Below are 19,528 nucleotides of genomic sequence, written 5' to 3' on the forward strand. Positions count from 1 at the left end.
TTCTGGTTACACAGGGTCCACCAGCAGGAACCCCCTGTGATGCTGTCTGTGTGGACAAGGGTCAGACCCCAACCTCTGCTTCCCATGAAGAGGTCTTCCCTAGACAACAAGGATGGCACGTCACAGGAGTGCCGTTAATAGGCACTGCTGGCTAACACAGATCCCTTCACGATGTCAGTCCCTTGACAGGGGGCAGCCTTTCACATTCATTCCCATCCTCAAGGACGTTCAGCTTCTCTAACAACCAACTCTAATACTGGGCATGGTGGCACACGCCTCAAATCCCAGCACTCAGGAGGCAGAGGCAATCGGATCTCTTTGAGTGCAAGGCTTGTGTGATCTACCTAATGAGTTCTAGGCTAGCCAGGACCATGTACAGAGACCCTGTCTCAAAAAAAAAACAAAACAAACAAACAAACAAACAAAAACCCAACTCTAAAATCACACACACATACACGCACCTCACACACACATACACACACACAAGTGGAATATCTTACTTTCCCCCCAACATATGGAATATCTAAGGTTCCCAGGTGCTTTTCCACTTCCTTTTTTTCCCCTGAGAGACAGGGTTTCTCTGTGTAGCCCTGGCTGTCCTGGAACGCACTCTGTAGACCAGGCTGACCTCAAACTCACAGAGATCTGCCTGTCTCTGTATGCTAAGTGCTGGAATTAAAGGTGGTACCAAGCACAGACGGATTGTCTTTTTTTTTTTTTTTTTTTTTTTTTTTTTTTTTTGGGTAACTGGGCCATTTCTAAGGGCCTTTTGACAAGGGATCATTAACCCAGCCTGCTACCCAAGCTTTCCTGTCTACCGACTCCCTGAGGAGGCCTCTTGTTCTCAATTCCTTCATCTCTTCACAGAGGGATCAACAGGAATGCATGGGGGACACTGGGGCAGACAGGACTGTTCTCTTGCTTTGGTTTTCTTTGACAGGGTCTTACATAGCCTAGACTACCTCAGACTCACTCCACAGTAAACAATGACCCAGCTCCCAAGTATGGCTATTAGGGCATGTGCTGCCACACACCATCAGGCTGTGGACTCTCTCGATTCTCTGGGTTTGAGCAACGACTCCTTCCTCTTGAACTTAGTGTCCATCGCGTGTGAGTGGCAGTACCTGTATCTGGAGAGCACTGCCATTTCCTCAGCCCGGCCTGTGGCGAGCACATGCTCCATCACTATTGGACGGGGTGGGGGCTGGCTCAGTAAACTGCTTGCTCAGAGGACGAATGTCCCAGAGAGACATTTGAGCAATGCCTTGCTTTTTCCCTTTGGGTATAAATAGTGAGAACTGTGAATTTTAATCACAATCAGAAATGACTCAAGCATAAATCTTCATTCGTCCCAGGAGCTGCAGGCGTCCTAGTTACATAATTATTGCAAGATGGAGCCTTTCGTGTAAAGTGGGTTGGCAGAGTTGATATTTATCTCCTGGGCGATAAGATGCTGCCTATGTTCAGGGAATCACATAATCATCCCTTCTTACACTCCCTGGGATCCTGAGCGTCCAGCCGGTCACGTCTCTCTTCACATCTCAGGGATAGACATAGTTTCCCAGGGTGCCCTGGCACTGCTGTGGCATCCTGCTGTAGCTGCCAGAGTGACAGTCAGAAGAGAGGAGCCAGCGCACTCAGATCCAAATACAGCTGCACTGAAGCACACAGCAGCCAGGCAAGCAAGAAAGACAGGAGAGACTGGGACGTGGGCCTTGACTATTGTTTTGTCTACATAAGGTTTGGGAGAAGCCAAAGAGGCCCAAGTGCTCTGTGTCACCTCAGGGCTGGACCCTGTCCCTGTACAATATTGATGGAGCTATGATTCCAGGTTACAACATCTAAACAATCAAGTCAATGCAGTCGGGTGGGGTGGCACACACCTTTAATCCCAGCACTCAGGAGGCAGAAGCAGGAGGATCTCTGTGAGTTCAGAGACAGCCTGGTCAATATAACAAGTTCCAGTTCAGCTAGGGATACATAGTGAGACCCTGGTCCCAACCATTACAGTAAGAACAGAAAGGACAAGAACCACGTGTGAGCAACAAGCTGCAGGGCTGGTATCCAGGATGGATCCTGAGGGCACCCGGGAGGACCTCCATGAAACACATGGCCCTGAGAAGTGGCTAGCAGACCACAGGGCAGCGTGGCTCTTGTCACTGCTGTTTTATCCTGGTTGGTCATGGGTTTGAGAGAGTTTCTCTGTGTAGCCTGGATTAGGCTGGAATTTGTTATTTGTAGCCCAGGCTATCCTCAAATGCACAATGCCCCTGCCTCACTCAGCTTTTCTTCAGCCTCCCAAGAGGACAGAGAGCAAGCCTGTGCTACCATGCAGGGCTACATAGGGAGTGAATGTGTGTGCATGTGTGTGTGTGTGTGTGTGTGTGTATACAGGTTTTGGTCTACCTAAATCCTAAACTTATTCGCAAAATCACAATCCTCCTACCTCAGCCTCTGCAGTACAAGAACCGTAGGCCTCTCCCTATAGGAAGTGTCTGAGGAGGAAGCAAGTGTTCTAGCCAGCTTTCCTGCCTATTTGTTTGTTTTTTCTTTAATGTCCTCTAACTCCTGATTCTCCTGCCTCCACTTCCTGAGTGCTAGGATTACAGGCATGTTGGGGGGCATTTGCACACCATGGTTGCACATGTAAAAGTCAGAGGACAACCTCCGAGGAGTCATTCTCTCCTGTCTTCACCTGGTTTCTGGGGATCAATCTCAGGGCAACAATGTAAGATGGGGAGGCTCAAAATAGCAGAGACCCAGCCCAGGCCTGAGGATGTAGCTAAGTGGTAGTGTGCTTGCCTAGAATGTAGGATTCCCCTGGGTGTGATCCTTAGCAGTCAGATTTGTAAAAGATATGAAATCTTTCCTTGCCCAGCCCTTTCCTCCTCCATCAAATCAAGGTTCCTCCAAATGATGGAAACTCATTTCTCTGGGCCTCAGACCTCCAGCTCCAGCTCCTGGGCATCTCTCCATCCCCTCCATTCCCTGACTCTTACTCTTGCTGATATCCAATCACAGCTCCAGAAAGGCAGCAAGGAAGTGTCAGCTCCCCATATAAGGCCTTACCAGGTGCTGAGCAGCAGAAAGCACAGGGGAGGTGATGGAGAGGGCGGGGTGGAGGTAGTGATGGGGACTGGAGAGATGGCTCAGTGGTTAGGAACACTGGCTGTTCTTGCAGAGGCCCTGAGTTCGATTCCCAGCAACCACATGGTGGTTCACAAGCAGCTATAGTGAGATCTGATGCCCTGTTCAGGCATACAGATAGAACACTCACATACTATATATATATATATATATATATATATATATATATATATATATATATATATATATATATATATATATATATATATATATTGAAGTGAGTGATGCATTTTGAGGGGCCAGGCCTCTCCAGCATATCTGTCCCTCCCCAGCCATCGAGTTGATAAAGGACCTGATCCACTATGACGTGCGTATGCCACTGCTCAGGGGCCTTGTGGCACTGCTCATCCCACCACTCAAGGAAACATCCAAACTGCAGGCCAAGATCTTCACTGGTAGGACTCCTGAAACGGGACTGCCCTGGAGGAGGGAAGGGCTTCCCGGCTGATGGCCCCTCATTTCTTCAGACTCTTCAGTTCTCCCGATCACCACCCAGCTACCAGTGTTCCTGCAGCAGGCCGCAGCCGCCAAGACCATTGGGTAGGCCAACAGCGGGACTGGGTGATTGTGGCAAGTCACACCTGCTACTGTCTGCAGCCCATGCGCTTTTCTGCCTCCTGAGTCCTGGGAGTAAAAGCGTGTGTCACTGTGCGCAGCTCCTAACATATTATAATCTTAAAAGAAAGACACAAGGCTGGGCTTGTCCTTGGGAGGTGGAGGCCAGCAGATTTCTGAGTTCAAGACCAGCATTGTCCACTGAGGAAATTCCAGGCCACCCAGGGCTTTATAGTGTGGATGTGTGTTTCTCAAGAAGAATTGCAGCCCATTGTCTCGTGTTTTCATTTTGTTCTTGTTTTTGCAATAAGATCCCTCAAGTACAGAGAGTCTATGTAGATGAGGCTGTCCTGGAACTCTCTACATAGACAGACTAGCCTGGAACTCACAGAGATCCACCTGCCTCTGCCTCCTGAGTGCTGGGATAAAAGGCTTGCACCACGAAGCCTGGCTCTGTTGGAATTCTTGTTTCTCTTCTGAAGAGAGGCACAGACTTGGGAGTGTGGGGATATTTTATTTCTGCTCTAATTAATCAAGCTTGACTGGAGATCAGAGGGCAGAGCCAGGCACTAGTTAACCATAGAAGCCAGGCAGTGGTGGCTTCGATCAGAGCACTTGGGAGGGGGAAACAGGAAGTGATGTGGCAGGGAGAGGAAGTGATAAGTGGAGCACAGACAGGAGCTAGGCCCATTTCAGGCTGAGAAGCAGGAGAAACAGGAAGTGCCGGTGCCATGCTCTTTTGTCTCTCTGATCTTCCAGCATTTACCCCGATATCTGGCTCCAGGTTTTCATTAATACCAATTAGAATTTACACTACAAGGGGTGAAGGGCTCCTTTCCCTTCCTGTGTCCCCACAGTTTTTCCTGTCTTTTCATCCTTCCTCACAAGGATCCTGGCACGCAATGACTTGAAACTGGCAGAGGAGCTGCTGCACATGCGCGTGGTCCACAGCCTCATGACGGCCATGGGCAACACCGACCACAGCAATAGCCAAAGACTGGCCAGTCTCACACTAGAGGTGCTCGGGCCGGGTGGGCACGAGGCAGATTGCAGGGCATGGCGGTCCAGGCAGCTGATCCCCACACTGTCTCGCCACACTGCCCACCTTCTGCCACAGTACTTTGTGCAGCTGTTCCCATTGGTGGAGGAGCATGTCCGCAAGGCCATGGGGGAGGAACTCTACCAGCTCTTCCTTGTAAGTATTTCCACCCACACCAGCCTCGGCAGCTGCCCAGGAGAGAACGGTGCCCCCTGCACAGAATGAATCTCGTCAGCTGGCTTGGCCCCGCCCCCAAACACACTGTCTTCTTGTCCCTACCTGCCCTAGCTAGGAAGCTGGGAGCAGGACTGCTCTGCCTCCGCAGCTCTGCTTGTAGTTAACCTTCCTCTCAGGCCCCACTCCAGGAGCCCGCTACTCTGGTGCCCATCCAGGCTCCCCCGCTTCCATCCTCAGAGCAATGCCGAGATCCTGTACACAAAAATAGATAGCATTCAGGCGGACATCCTGGCAGCCAACAAAGTCAATATTACCAAAGGTGAGAAGGGGTTGAGGGGCCTAGAGCCCAGGCAGAGCCAGCCATCAGGCTCATGCTGGTTTTGCTGCCCGCAGCCTTACAACTCTGTGAAGGCACCGCCGCCAGCTGCCTCAACTTTTTCATGGGCCCCGGAGATTTGAACGATGTGGAATACGTCACCCATTTTGAGAAGCTCCGTTCAGAATCCAAGGAGTGACAAAGTCTCTGTGGCAAACCAGGAGGCCAAGGCAGTGCCTCATGGAAGGCTGCCTGCCAGAAGACAGGTTCACTCGGTTCTGGGTGGGAAACCGGGAGTTAGCAAATGCAGGGAAAGAGGGGGAGATGTTGCTGCAGAACAGTCTAATAAAGGGATCGCATATCTGTGCTGTGTAGTCTGACAGGAACGGGAATCACAAGAGCTGTGTAACAGGGTTGGGGGTGTTCCTACTTATCAAAAGCAGGTCCCAAGGGAAGGGCCCTCAAGACTCTGGAAGAGCCCCAGGGCATGCTGTGGCCATAATGGAGGCCCTTGATCCTTTAAGACAGTGGTTCTCAGCCTCTCTAATGCTGCCACCCTACAGTCCCTCATGTTGTGGTGACCCCACCCACAACCACGAAATTATTTTCATTGCTATTCGTAATTGTCACTTTGCAACTGCTATGAACTGTAACATCAGTACCTGTGCTTTCCGATGGTCTTAGGGGACCCCTGTAAAATGGTTGTTTGACCCCAAAGAGATCATGACCCACAGGATGAGAAATCCTGCTCTACGCTATGACCCCCCCACACACACACACACCTGTTTCCCTGCTTCTCTCCTGTCTTTGGTTTTGCTACTGTTCCCTCAGCCCCTTTTATTTTATTTTATTTCATTTCATCTCCAGCCAGACATTTATATCTCACTATATCTAAAACAGCTCCAGCCAGTCAACAGTGCCTCACACCTTTAATTCCAACACTGTGAAAGTAGAAGCAGGCAGAGTTCAAGGCCAGTCTGGTCTACAAAGCAAGTTCCAGGATGGACACAGAGAAACACTGTCTTCAAACAAGAAAACAAAACAAAAAGCAACTGCAGCGCTGACCCCCTTCCCCGGTTGAAGTGATGGTCAGCCACTCTTCCTTCTGTAGCTCAATACCACAGTGGCCCTTGAAGCCTCCTCTTAGTCTCCATCTCTATGGTCCGCTGACGACCTTCCAAGTGTCTCCAGAGTCCGACATCTCACTGCTTTACCCCCATGGCTCATGCCCTGACTGAGCCTCATCACTCCTCTTTCTGCTTTTCTCCCAGCCTCTTCCAGGCTTTGCCCTGCACTGCTGAGGATGGGGCCTCAGGCCTCACGCCCACTGTGTAACGTTCCATCGTATCCCTGGCTGAGTCTACTTTTTATTTTTGAGACAAGGTCTTCCTAATTTACCTGTGCTGGCCTTGACCTTGCTTTATAGACCAGGATGCCTTTGAACTTCCTGTCTTCGGTCACAAGTAACTGGAGCAGCAGACCAGTGCCACCAGGGTACTTTTGACTTAGTGTGGGCTCTCCTAATCTCCCAGTTGTTTCTTCTTTTGTTGGGGTTGTTTGTTTTGTTGGTTGCTTAGTTGGCTGGCAGGCTGGCTGGTTACAATTCACTCTGTAGATTAACCAGGCCGACTTCACACTCAGATCAACTTGCCTGTGCCTACCAAGTCCTGGGATAAAGGCATGCATCATCACCACTGTCCTGGTTGAGGTTTATGTTTGTTTTGGTTTTGGTTATATGTTGCCTTTTGATTTTATTGTTTTTTCTTGCTGTTTTTTTTAAATCTAGCTTTATTTTATGTGCATTGGAGTGAAAGTGTCAGATCCTCTGGAACTGGACAAGTGTGAGCTGCCATGTGGGTGCTGGGAATTGAACCCCAGGTCCTCTAGAAGAGCAGCCAGGTGCTCTTAACCACAGGACCATCTCTCCAGCCAGCTATTGTTTTTTTAAAGGGGACTTTGTTGATGTTTTGTTTTTTCCAGTCAGGATCTCAGATAAACTGTGTCTACCTCCTGAGTGCTGGGTTTAAAGGCTCTAACCGCTATGCCCACCTGGACTTTTCGTTCTTACTAGCATAGATAAAGGAAAAGTGATAACGAATTCTCCAGAGTGGCATAGGTTCCAAAGAAAGAATTCTAACATTTTCTTTTCTAGGGTGTTTGGAATTTTTTCCCCAAAGGGGAAGAACTGCCTTTTGTTGTTTTTTGTTTTGTTTTGTTTTAAGCCAGTCTCCTGTAGCCTCATCTGGAACCTTAATCTATAGCCAGGGACAACTTTGAGTACTGGTCCTCTTGTCTTTGCCTCCCCAGTTTTAGGTCCTAAGCACACACCACTACCTGCAGGTTTAACAGAGGTGTTGGTGGAAGTTGAGATTTGTACATGGTAGATAAGCAATAGACCCAGTGAACCAGCACCCTACCTCTCTGCTTTGCTTTTTAGTTAGTCCTTAGATTTGCTCGGATGACCTTAGAGCGACCTTAAAGAACTGACTGTAGTTCTTTAAGCGTGGACTTGGTGCGGTGCAGTAGTTAAAATCGGGATCTCCAAGAAACCCACTTTTGAGGTTTGGAGAGCAAGGGTTGAGAAGAAGGGGTCTAGAAGGGCTGGCCTCAGAAAATGAAGTGATGGAGACAGTGGGTGGCCTGAGGATTAAAGAGAGTATAGAGAAAGAAAAGCTGGCAAACAACAGAAAAAAGAAGAGACACAGACTCAAACTATGAGAATCTAGACAATTACATCTTAACAATTGAGAGAAAGCTTTAGGATTAAGCTCTAACTTCAACTCTAAAGAGTGGTCCTGTGTGAGCCATACACAGGACCTCCAAAAATTATAATGAAAGTGGGAGCAAAGGATGTCTCCTTATCTCCACAGGAAAACACTCATCAAGGGACAATCTGTAGCCGCCGCATCAACTTCTCAATGAAACATAATCTTACCAAAGTAATGGTGACTTCACTCAAAATAATTATATAAATAAATAGACTTCATAATACCTGTGATTCATCCTTTCATCAATCTATGAAAGTCGTACCATTGTGATGGAAAAGCGAAGCAGCCGTTCCCGTGCTAAAATTACCAATGACACCTTGCAGTGTATTGTGGGTATGTAAATGACGCTACGTCCCCGCGCTGAGATTCTCCGGAAATACCCTAACTAGTTCTTCCCTCGCCCGCCCCCCATGTAAAGGTGTGAGTTGACCACCAGGGGGCAGTGCAAACTCCAGATTTTCGGAATGGAAACCTCAGCAGTCTGAACTCAAACTGAACTCCAGAAGTGCAGTCAGTTATAGAGCCCTTGTGTATACACGAGGCACTGGATTTCACTCTCGGCATTAATCAGTAAATAAACAACACCTCGAAAATGAGCGTATTAGTACGTTTCTTTAACACCAAGGATTGCGCATCCGAGGTCCTTGCCCTAAGGCACTGGAATGTGTGTCAAGCACTGATAATGGGAAGTTCAAAGACACAGGGGCCAAACCCTGGAGGGTCTAGAGAAGGGCAGGGGGCGCCAGAACTTTCCTCACCTAAGTAAGATTTGCCTCGAATGCAATCAGAGTGGTTAACTGGAAATTTAACCATGGCGTTCAAGATATCGAGAAGTCGGTAAAGCAGATAGGAGAAAGAGGAAGAGGGAGAGTATATGGTGTTTTGGCACAGGAGAGTTAAGTAAGGATGAGACTTTTATTTTTCTGGAACTGGAGAAAGAGTGGCTGATTTTGGTGCCCTCTGGAACTTAAGGAAGCAGGGACCTGTTTGAGTTACCATATAGGAGGGAGTATCTTGAGCTGGAAGAGTAAAAGGTTTAAGGTGGGACAGGTGGATCCAATGAGGAAGTCCCTAGAGCTTGACAGCTGTGGGAGATAGAAGAATTACTTTAAAGGGGCCCTGCCACTTATGGTCTGGGGGAGAGAATAGTACCTGACCCTCTATTTTAATCGGTGATGGGCATGAATTAGCACATGGTTGAGGTAATGAGTAGTCCCAGAATAGGGAGCGAGGATGGATTAACAGCTGAGTAAGCAGATGATCAGGAAGGGGAGAGGTTTTAGGTGAGAAACCAGGGGTTAAAACTGGCTGCCCATACATGAGTTCAAAGGGTGAGATGAAAAGGGGGCTTTGGGGGAGAGCCCTAAGCCTTAGCACGGCCAGAGGCAAAAGTTTTACCCAGTCGAGGTGAAGCTCCTGTGACATTTTAACAAGAATATTTTTTGAGGAACGGTTAGTTTATTCTACCTTTCCTGAAGACTGCAGGTGATAGGGGACATGAAAATGCCAGGAAATGTTAAGAGCCTTAGACAAAGATTGAGAAATCTGGGAAGTAAACTCCGGGCCATTATCCAAGTGAGGAGATGAAGAGAGGTTGGGATTCCAAACCGGGGAATGATTTCTCGGAGAAGAAAACCGGAAACTGTCTGGGCCCTCTTAGAAGTGGTGGGAAACACTTCAGTCCACTCAGACATTGCACCCACCAAAACCGGGAGATATTTAACTCTTCTGACCGTCGGCATATGAGTAAAATCCAGCTGCCAGTCAGTTCCTGGAAAGGAGCCCCTGGCTTGGTGGGTAGAAAAAGGGAAGCTACGATATTGGGTCTTGGAATCTGACTTTTGACAGATTTTATGAGAGGCAGTGATAGCTTTTAAGAACTCTAAGTCCTCAGGCGTGGGTTGCAGGTGAGCCTTAACAAATAAAGTGGAGCTTTGCTATTAGGATGAAAGAGCTGATGTAGGTAGGACAGAACTGCTGTTCCCCGTTCCAGCAGAGGATGGTGATCTATGAGTCTACCCTGTGGAAGGACTCTTAAAAGAAATTCCACACTATCTCAGAATTGAGAAATAGACGGTGATTTATTTAGGGGTAAACTCACAAATCAGAATCCTATGCTTGAACAGAGAACAGAAACCAAATCCAGCAACTGGTAAGAGAGCAGAGGCAGGCTATGCATTGGTTTATAGAGTATAAGAGGCCACGCCCCAGTGGGCGGGTAACCACTGGCTGTAAGACTTCCTAAAACAGCTCCCCTTTTTGTTTAAATAAGAGAGTTCTAAGCCTAATACAAATTTATATACAATAAGAACAAATATATTCAATAACTATCCTATCCTAACTAGTGTAAGTCTTGTATAAATAAGTAACTTGGCCAAGTCATGAGAGGAAAGTAACTACAACTATCTAGTCTTCAACCCCATCAAAGACCTGAGAAGGGAAATAGTATTACTTGAGTGAGCAGGACGTGCAATCAAACAACTTCCAAAATGTGCAACAAATGACAGAGACAGCCGGTTACCTGGGCAATCACCCAAAGTCTCATCTGCAACGATGACGCAACCAACTTTGGTTAAGGTCTAGAATAACTGACAGACCATTTTCAGAGGTAGGAAAATTTTCAAACCTGTCTTACCCTATCTTGGCAAGATTTGACAGTCCTGCTTATCCATTTCCAGATACTATTGTATCTTGTCAATGATTAAGGCATGGGCACTTCTTTGTCTAAAGGCCAGTTTTCCAAGAAGAAAACAAGCTCCTAATGGAGTGTCTTTGGTGCTCGGGAATAGATCGCTGCTGCCAGGAGCATTTGTGTCTCACATCAACAGAAACCTAAGTTATTTAAATGCCATGTCCTACAGCTCTTTGAAGCGGTTGAAGATTACCTATCTATGCAGAATACAATCTCTATATATCTAAAGAACCTGATTATTCTAACTTTAAGTATGACAAACATAGATGACTATTGATCTATAATTCTTAATACCTCTATAACTTAAAAAGACTAAGACTTCATATTAGAATATTATACAATAAATAATTGTGCAACAAGTGAGGACAATGACCTCAAACTGAAAACAATGTATAAGTATCTTGATCAGAGGAAGAAATGTACATTGCAATATGATCAATATATACCAATATATAAAAATGTTTTAAGCAGAGCTAGAAGCAAGCATTCATACAATATTCAATATAATTTAATTTTGTATCAATATACAAGAATCTATACCAATGTAATTGCCTATAAATAATAACTCACAAGTATTCACTCTACTACTCACTATTATTATTAGTGTGAGTAAGCTTACAATAATCTATTATTCCATCCAATTCCCCCCCCCCTCCTTTTTAAAAGGGATCCCTGAGCCTATAAAATTTCCCCCAACCTCCAACCCTATATCAATTATAATCAACCCTAAATGATGTCCCTATCACTGAGGACAAACTTTGTTGGGAGAGAGGACATCGTCTTCTAGAATTACTTCCAGCTGTCATGGGGGCGATGTTCTCTCTGTGGGATCCTGTGAAAGTAAAATGATGGTTAAGCTCCAAGATTAGTGTCTGGTATAATTACAATAGTCTCTGAGTGTTTGGTTGGGTTTTTCTGAGGTTCCTATTTGGAGTTCTGGCCAGAACACTGGAAAAAGTGCACCATTTGAGCTAACCAAGTTGGAACCATCTTGAGAAGCTGGTACCCAAAACAGGTCTCGTAGTAGGGTTATAAGCATCATGGCGTCATAACAACCAGGTGGAGTTGTTGTTGTGGCTCCCCATCTTCTTCGTGGAAACTTCAAAGACAACTCTAGGAAAATTCATTGTTCATTGTGGAAAACTTAAACATTATTTATATAAACATACACAGACACACACACACACACATACACACACATATATATATATATATATATATATATATATATATATATTCAACGAAAGGTATGATAGAGACAAAAATAGATACGAAGAGAAGTAAATTTTTTTCTAAATTCTTTTTTCTTTCTGTCCCATATCATGGGACATGAGACAGAAACTCTGAATTTTTCAAATTAAATGTTGAATTTAAATCCAACAACATGCTTGGATTTAGTGAGGGACAGAGACAGTGTCCAAGTCCTAGGCCAGCTCTATATATCATAAATATATATACATATATATGTAAATGGATACGTCTTAACACCTGTACTATGAGTCATATTCATTTTTCTTGATGACCTATATTGGATAGTTATTTTTCCTTCTGTCAGAATCCAAACATCTAGGGTCTCTTGAAATTTGAAGATGAGAATTTTCCTGCAAAGACAAGAACAAAACCCTGTCCCAACCCTATATGCTTTTCTTACCACCTGTATGGATGTCACCATTGCGGAGGAGCTGTCATTTCTCTTTCTCATGAGGTTTCTTCTTTTCACACCAAAACTTTATTAATTTTTATCATATCCATGGTTGTCCTTGTCCTGTGGAAACAAGAGCAAAACCCCTTCCCCAAAACAGCACATCTGGCTTTCATTGTGAGGACAGCACATCCATGAAATAGACTGGCTGATTTAATTCAGAAGACTTTTCTCTTGTCCAATGTCTCTCTGCTGCTGTAGTCCCTTCCTCGTTGGAGTTAAGAAAATTCAAGGTTAATAAAGCATTATGTAATCTATTTCTGGGGGCATTTTGCACCCTTTTCTGTTTGCTTATTATATCTTTTATAGTTTGAATTGATCTTTCTATAACTGCCTGACCCGTTAGATTGTGTATACCTGTAATCTCCTTAATATTACTTTTTTTGTTATAGACTAATTGGTGATAGGAGAGTTCAGCCAATCACATTCTGTCCGTGGGGCGAGTTGCCCTAAGGCAAAAGTTTACCTATAAACCTGGCTGGTGCTCTTACCCCCCCCCCCCTCCCTGGCCTGGACACAGCTTCCAGACGACTGGGATGCTGGTGTAAGTTTTTCCTTCTGTTTTATTAAAGCTGTATCTCTGGTAAGCTAGCCTGTCGGACTTTTAATTACCGATCACACTGCGTCATCAAATTGGCCCATTAGCTCAGGCTTCTAATTAATTCTTTTAACTTATATTAGCCCATTATTCTTATCTGTGTTAGCCATGTGGCTCGATACCTTATTTGGTGGGGCAGTCACATGTTGCTTCTTCTTCTTTTTTTTTGTACTGATTGGTTGTCCTAAATTTTTTGATATTTATTGAGCTCTACATTTTTCTCTGCTCCCCTCCCTATCTCTCTCCTCCTTATAACCTCCCCCAAGGTCCCCATGCTCACAATTTACTCAGGAAATCTTGTCTTTTGCTACTTTCTACTTCCCATGTAGATTAGATCTATGTAAGTCTCTCTTAGTGTCTGTATTGTTGTCTAAGTTCTCTGGGATTGTGGTTTGGAAGCTGACTTTCTTTGCTTTATGTTTAAAAACCACCTAAGGGTGAGTACATGTGATCATTGTCTTTCTGTGTCTGGGTTACCTCACTCAATATAATGTTTTATAGCTCCATTCATTTTCCTTCAAAATTCAAGACATTGTTATTTTTTTCTGCTGTGTAGTACTCCATTGTGTAAATGTACCACATTTTTCGTATCCATTCTTCGGTCGAGGGACATTTAGGTTGTTTCCAGGTTCTGGCTATATCAAACAAAGCTGCTATGAACATAGTTGAGCTCATGTCCTTGTGGCATAATTGAGCAGCCTTTGGATATATACCCAAAAGTTGTATTGCTGGGTCTTGAGGAAGATTGTTGCCAAATTTTCAAAGAAATCGCCACACTGACACTCAAAGGGGCTGCACCACCTTGCATTCCCACCAGCAATGCAGAAGTGTTCCCTTTTCCCCACAACCTCTCCAGCATAAGTTGTCATCAGTGTTTTTGATCTTGGCCATTCTTACAGGTGTGAGATGGAATCTCAGAGTTGTTTTGATTTGCATTTCTCTGATGACTAAGGATGTTGAACATTTCCTTAAGTGTCTTTCAGTCATTTTAGATTCCTCTGTTGAGAGTTCTCTATTTAGGCCTGTACTCCATTTTTTTTTATATTGGATTACTTGTTCTATGGATGTCCAGTTTCTTGAGTACTTTGTATATTTTGGAGATCAGACCTCTGTCTGATGTGGAGTTGGTGAAGATTTTTCCCATTCTGTAGTCTGTCGTTTTGTCTTGTTGACCGTGTCCTTTGCTTTACAGAAGCTTTTCAGTTTCAGGGGGGTCCATTTATTATTAATAGTTTCTCTCAGTGTCTGTGCTGCTGGGGTTATATTAGGAAGTGGTTCCCTGTGCCAATGTGTTCAAGTGTGCTTCCCACTTTCTCTAATGTTCAGTGTGGCTGGCTTTATGTTGCGGTCTTTGATCTATTTGGACTTGAGTTTTGTGCATGATGATAGATATGTGTCTATTTTCATTTTTCTGCATATTGATACCCAGTCATGCCAGCACCACTTGGTAAATATGCTTTCTTTATTCCATTTGATATTTTTTGCTTCTTTGTCAAAAATCAGGTGTTCGTTGATGTGTGAATTGATATCTGGGTCTTCTATTCAGTTCCATTGGTCTGCCTGTCTGTTCTTATGCCAATACCAGGCTGTTTTCAGTACTGTAGCTCTGTAGTAGAACTTGAAGTCAGGAATTGTGATGCCTCCAGTTCTTTTATTGTCCAGGATTGTTTTGGCTATCCTGGGATTTTTGCTTTTCCATATGAAATTGAGTACCCTTCTTTCAAGGTTTGTGAAGAATTTTGCTGGGATTTTGATGGGCATTGCATTGAATCTATAGATTGCTTTTGGTAAGATTGCCATTTTTACTATGTTAATCATGCCTACCCAAGAGCATGGGTGATCTTTCCACTTTCTGGTGTCTTCTTCAATTTCTTTCTTCAAAGATTTACAGTTCTTCTCATACAAGTCTTCCACTTGTTTGGTTAGAGTTACCCTGAGATATTTTATGTTATTTGTGGTTATTGTGAAGGGTGTTGAATTACTGATTTCTTCCCCAGCCCTTTTATCAACTGTGTACAGAAAGGCTACCTATTTTTTTGAGTTAATCTTGTATCCTGCTATATTACTGAAAGTGTTTATGAGTTGTAGAAGTTCCTTGGTAGGATTTTTGGGATCGCTTATGTAAACCATCATTTCATCAGCAAACAGTGAGAGTTTGACTTCTTCTTTCACAATTTACATCCCCTTGATCTCCTTTTGGTGTCTTATTGCTTTAGCTAGGACCTCAAAAACTAAATTGAATAGATATGGAGAGAGTGGACAACCTTGTTCCTGATTTCAGTGGGATCGCTGGGAGTTTCTCTCCATTTAGTTTGATGTTGGCTGTTGGCTAGCTGTACATTGCCTTTATTATGTTGAGATATGTTCCTTGTATCCCTGCTCTCTCCAAGACCTTTATCATGAAGGGATGTTGTATTGTGTTGAAAGCTTTTTTGGCATCTAATGAGATGATCATGTGGTTTTAATTTTTCAGTTCGTTTATATGGTGGATTACGTTGATAGATTTTCATATGTTGGACCATCCCTGCATCTGTGGGATGAAGTCAACTTGGTCATGGTGGATGATGGTTCTGATGTGTTCTTCGATTCGATTTGCCAGTATTTTATTTAGTATTTTTGGATCAATGTTCATGAGTGAGATTGGTCTGTAATTCTTTTTCTTAGTATTGTCTTTCTGTGGTTTGGGTGTCAGGGTAATTGTAGTCTAATAAAAAAAAGATTGGCAATGTTCCTTCTGTTTCTATTTTGTGAATTATTAACAGCATTACTCAAACGTGTTAGGAACGAGTAAGCCAGGAGATGCAAGAGAGGGTAACTAAAGAGAAACTCGATATCGTGCCTTTCTGTGAATTCCAATTTTAATGGGAAAGAAAAGTCATATGTATCAAGGGGTAGAAATCAAGCAGCATGGGTCAGATGAGGACAGCATCACTATTCGCAAAAGCTGGCAAGGGCTGCACTGACCACTGTCTTGAGGACACTCCTTGCATTGCCACACATTCCTACCTTGTGCCCAAGCCTCAAACTACACAGAGCATAAACACAAGAGCCCAGACTCAATACATCCCACGTCTCTTACACATAGTCACACCGAGCATCCTAGGACAAAGTACAAGAGTGTGAAAACAGAAAGGCATGGGCATGGGGAGAGCGGGGAGTGTGGATCTTACTCCATTTGATTGCAGTAAGATCTTAAAAGAGGCTTTAGAGATGGAGATGTGGCTCAGTGGAGTAATACATGTGAGGCCTTTGATGAAGCCGTCTCCTCCCCACTTGTACAGATCTCACACATATTAGCTCTCTCTCTCTCTCTCTCTCTCTCTCTCTCTCGCTCTCTCTCTCTCTCTTTCTCTAAAGACAGGGTGTCCTGTCCTGGCTGTCCTGGAACTTGCTTTGTAGACCAGGCTGTCCCTCAACCTCAGATCCACCTACCTCTGCCTTCTGAGTACTGGAATTAAAGATGGGTGCTACCGTTGCCCCACTCTCTCTCTCTCTCTTTGATAAAGGGTCTCACTATTTAATACAGGTTGGTAACAGACTGTGTGGGCAGGCAGAAGATCTATAATTCCAGCATTCCTAAATCAAGATGGAAGATGAAGACAGGAGACTCACCCAGAGGCTCCCTAGCTAGTAAGCATGGAGGACTACGTCAGTGGAAAGAAAAGGCCACCATTTCAATAAGGCGGAAGGGGAGAAACAGCTCCCCACGGTTGTCCTGAAATCCTCACACGTGACACATATGCACCATGACACTCAGTCGCTTCCTCCCTCCTTTCACATACACACACACACACACACACACACACACACACACACACACAATTTTTTTGGTCTCACTATGTAGCTCAAACTGTCCTGGAATTCACTGTGCATATCAGGCTGACCTGGAACTCACAGAGATCTCTGCTTCCCAAGTGCTGGGATTAAAGGTGTGCGCCACCACTGCAAGGCACAAGTATTCTTTAAAGGAAAAAGACTTATGTGTGTGTGTATACATATATTGTTTTGACAAGCTCTCCCACTATATAGACCTGGCTAGCCTAGAACTCACTATGTGAAGCAGGCTAGCCTCAAGCCTATGCATATCTGCCTGCCCCTGCCTTCTGAGCACTGAGAAAAGGTACGCACCACCACACCAGGCCTTCCTGTTTCACCCTATGAAACTCCATGAGAGAGAAAGCATCTTATCTACCCATATTCCCAGCCCTTAACACGCGGTCTGTCCCTCTGGATCAGTTCAGAAGGGCTTTGTGGCTAAATCCTCCCAACATTCTGAGCCAGACACTGTCATTGTCACCTTCATTTTATAGGTTAGCAAATGGAGTTTCTTTTTTCCTTTTTTTGAGACAGGATTTCTCTGTGTAGCTTTGGAGCCTCTCCTGGAACTCAGTCTTTAGAGCAGGCTGGCCTTGAACTCACAGAGATCAACCTACCTCTGCTTCCCGAATACTGGGATTAAAGACATGTGCCATCACTGCCCGGCTGTTTATTTTATTTTTAATTAAGAGTATTTTTAAGCTTGATGTGGGTGCACATGCCTATCATTACAACATTTAGTCGTAGGAAGGAGATGAGGAATTCAAGATTGTCCTAAGTGATGAGGCAAGTTCAGTGCTAGCCTGAGATACACGAGACTCCCTAATGGCTGTCCCACGTTCATGAGGTTGAGGCAAAGAGAATTGTGCTCATCTTCCCAGGCCCAACTGAGTTCAAGGCCAGCCTAGGGGACGTTCGAGACATCGTCTCAAAATTACAAGAAGCAAAATCAAAATATCTCCTCCCGAAAAAAAGAAAAAGAACTTTTACTTGGTGTAAAGTATAAAACCAGATTTTTATAGCGGGGCCAGACGTTTAGTCCCATGAAGCTGGTTTCTGCACTGCCCCCTGGCGTCCGACCAAGATTTACTCAGGAAAAATGAAATCTCCATTTCCGGAAATCCGAGGTTGGTGAACCAGTGTTATTTACATACCCACAATGCACTGCACGCAGGGTAGTGAAAAATTTAAATGGATAGCGCTTTTTTCTTCTCTTTCTCGCTCTCTTTTCTTTGGGAGGTGTGTGTTTGGGAGACGTGCGTGAGAGAAAAACAGGCGTCATCACTTACTTCGTGGAGCTAGCGCCCATCGGTTATCTAGGAGTTCGAGTTCCCCGAGAACGGTCGGCGGATACCCGGTTTTCCCTCAGATTCTATAAATTTTTTACCTTTTACTACACAACTCTAGTTTTTTAACTTAATATCCAAGGTCCCTTTTTTTTATAGAGTTATTGCGTTTTATTTAAAGAAAGCAGGTTTTGTACGGCCTTTGTATGTTTTTACCATCTTATAGATGACATTATATCAATTTGTTGTGCATTCAACAATCAAGTTTACTTCATATTTTTTTCACTCTATTTATGTATCTGCTTAGTTACTGAATTACCTTGCTTGTACCTTTTCCAACGGTTTTTCTCTCTGTTGGCTCTTTTAGTAGCAGTGAAGGGCGTTGGCCTCTAGAGACGCTGTGTCCCTTTGCAGTGCTGGCATTATAGGATTGATCTGTGGGTCCTAAATGTTTCCTGCCCTGGTGTCTTAATGTTAATACAGTTTTTTGAAATGCAGGGCAGAGTGTGAGGTTCCTGTCAAGTCTACACTGGTGTGGATGCCCCTGTGTGGGGAGGAAGCAGGGCTGTGGTCAGAGCCTTCTTAGCCTGCTCCAGGAGTTCTGGCTCCTGTGCCTGACCCACTTCGCTCAAAAGGATAAAAAGCAGGCAAGGGAGGTGCCGACACCTAAGTTCACTACTTTCTTAGTGCTTTTATGGCACTGAAGATGTAGAAATTTTGTTCAATGACCTTCCACTTAAGAATGCCAACATCAGAACTAAGAAAGGACTTCTCCAAAGCGGTCCTGCCTGGAATTTATCTCCATTTGTAACTGCTTTGAAGAGAAAAATGTCTCTTTCCTCTCGGGAAAGATTGCTGTTCCAGGAGTTGGTGACAAGAGAGGACTTATCACAACTAGCAGTTTATAGAGAGAAGATTCAGTGTGTCCCGTCCCTAGGGTAGACAGTAGAGGCTGCACAGCGTGAGGCCGGCCTCCTGAGTGAAACAGTGAGACCCTCGCAGAACAACAAACAAAACAGAAAACAGGGCTGGTGAGTTGGCTCCGTAGGTAAGGACGCATGCCACCAGGCTTGTCAGCCTGAGTTCCATCCCCAGTGTCCACATGGAAGGTCAGCGCTGTCTCCTACAAGTTGTCCTTTGTCCTCCACCGCACACTGTGGCATGTGCACAACATAAACACAGACAATAAATCAGTTTTTATTTTCATTTTATTTCATTTTGGAGAGAGTATCTCACTTTTTAGTCCTAGAACTCACACAGTCTGCCTGTCTTTGTTTTTCAAGATTAACCTCAAAATTAAGGGCATGTATCAGCATATCGAGCTAAATGTAAACAAAATTAACATTTTGTTATGATAAAGGTATTTTGCCCGCATGTATGTTTGGTGCCAGTGGGGGCCAATAGAGGGCACTAGATCCCCCTGGAACTGGAG

The 19,528-nt window shown here is 44.6% G+C and overlaps 1 protein-coding gene across 5 annotated transcripts in view; it reads left to right on the top strand.

The window, feature by feature from the left end:
- Window positions 1-8,225, top strand: part of Armh1 (armadillo like helical domain containing 1) — a 46,558-nt gene extending 38,333 nt beyond the window's left edge. For 3 of the 5 annotated variants that reach the window (XM_087904684.1, XM_087904683.1, XM_087904685.1), the window contains 5 exons: window positions 3,420-3,542; window positions 3,615-3,687; window positions 4,591-4,897; window positions 5,156-5,237; window positions 5,312-5,597. In XM_087904684.1, coding sequence (XP_087760810.1) covers window positions 3,420-3,542; window positions 3,615-3,687; window positions 4,591-4,897; window positions 5,156-5,237; window positions 5,312-5,433 — 707 coding nt within the window. In that variant the 3' untranslated portion in view covers window positions 5,434-5,597. Of the gene's footprint in view, window positions 1-3,419; window positions 3,543-3,614; window positions 3,688-4,590; window positions 4,898-5,155; window positions 5,238-5,311; window positions 5,598-8,104 lie in introns of those variants that run through there. The other 2 variants (XR_015737515.1, XM_087904686.1) reach the window with 2 other exon arrangements.
- Window positions 8,226-19,528: the final 11,303 nt, after the last annotated feature.

This window comes from Myodes glareolus, chromosome 3 (genome assembly GCF_982192425.1).
Source record: "Myodes glareolus chromosome 3, mMyoGla1.1, whole genome shotgun sequence".
Classification (NCBI taxonomy): Eukaryota; Metazoa; Chordata; class Mammalia; order Rodentia; family Cricetidae; genus Myodes; species Myodes glareolus.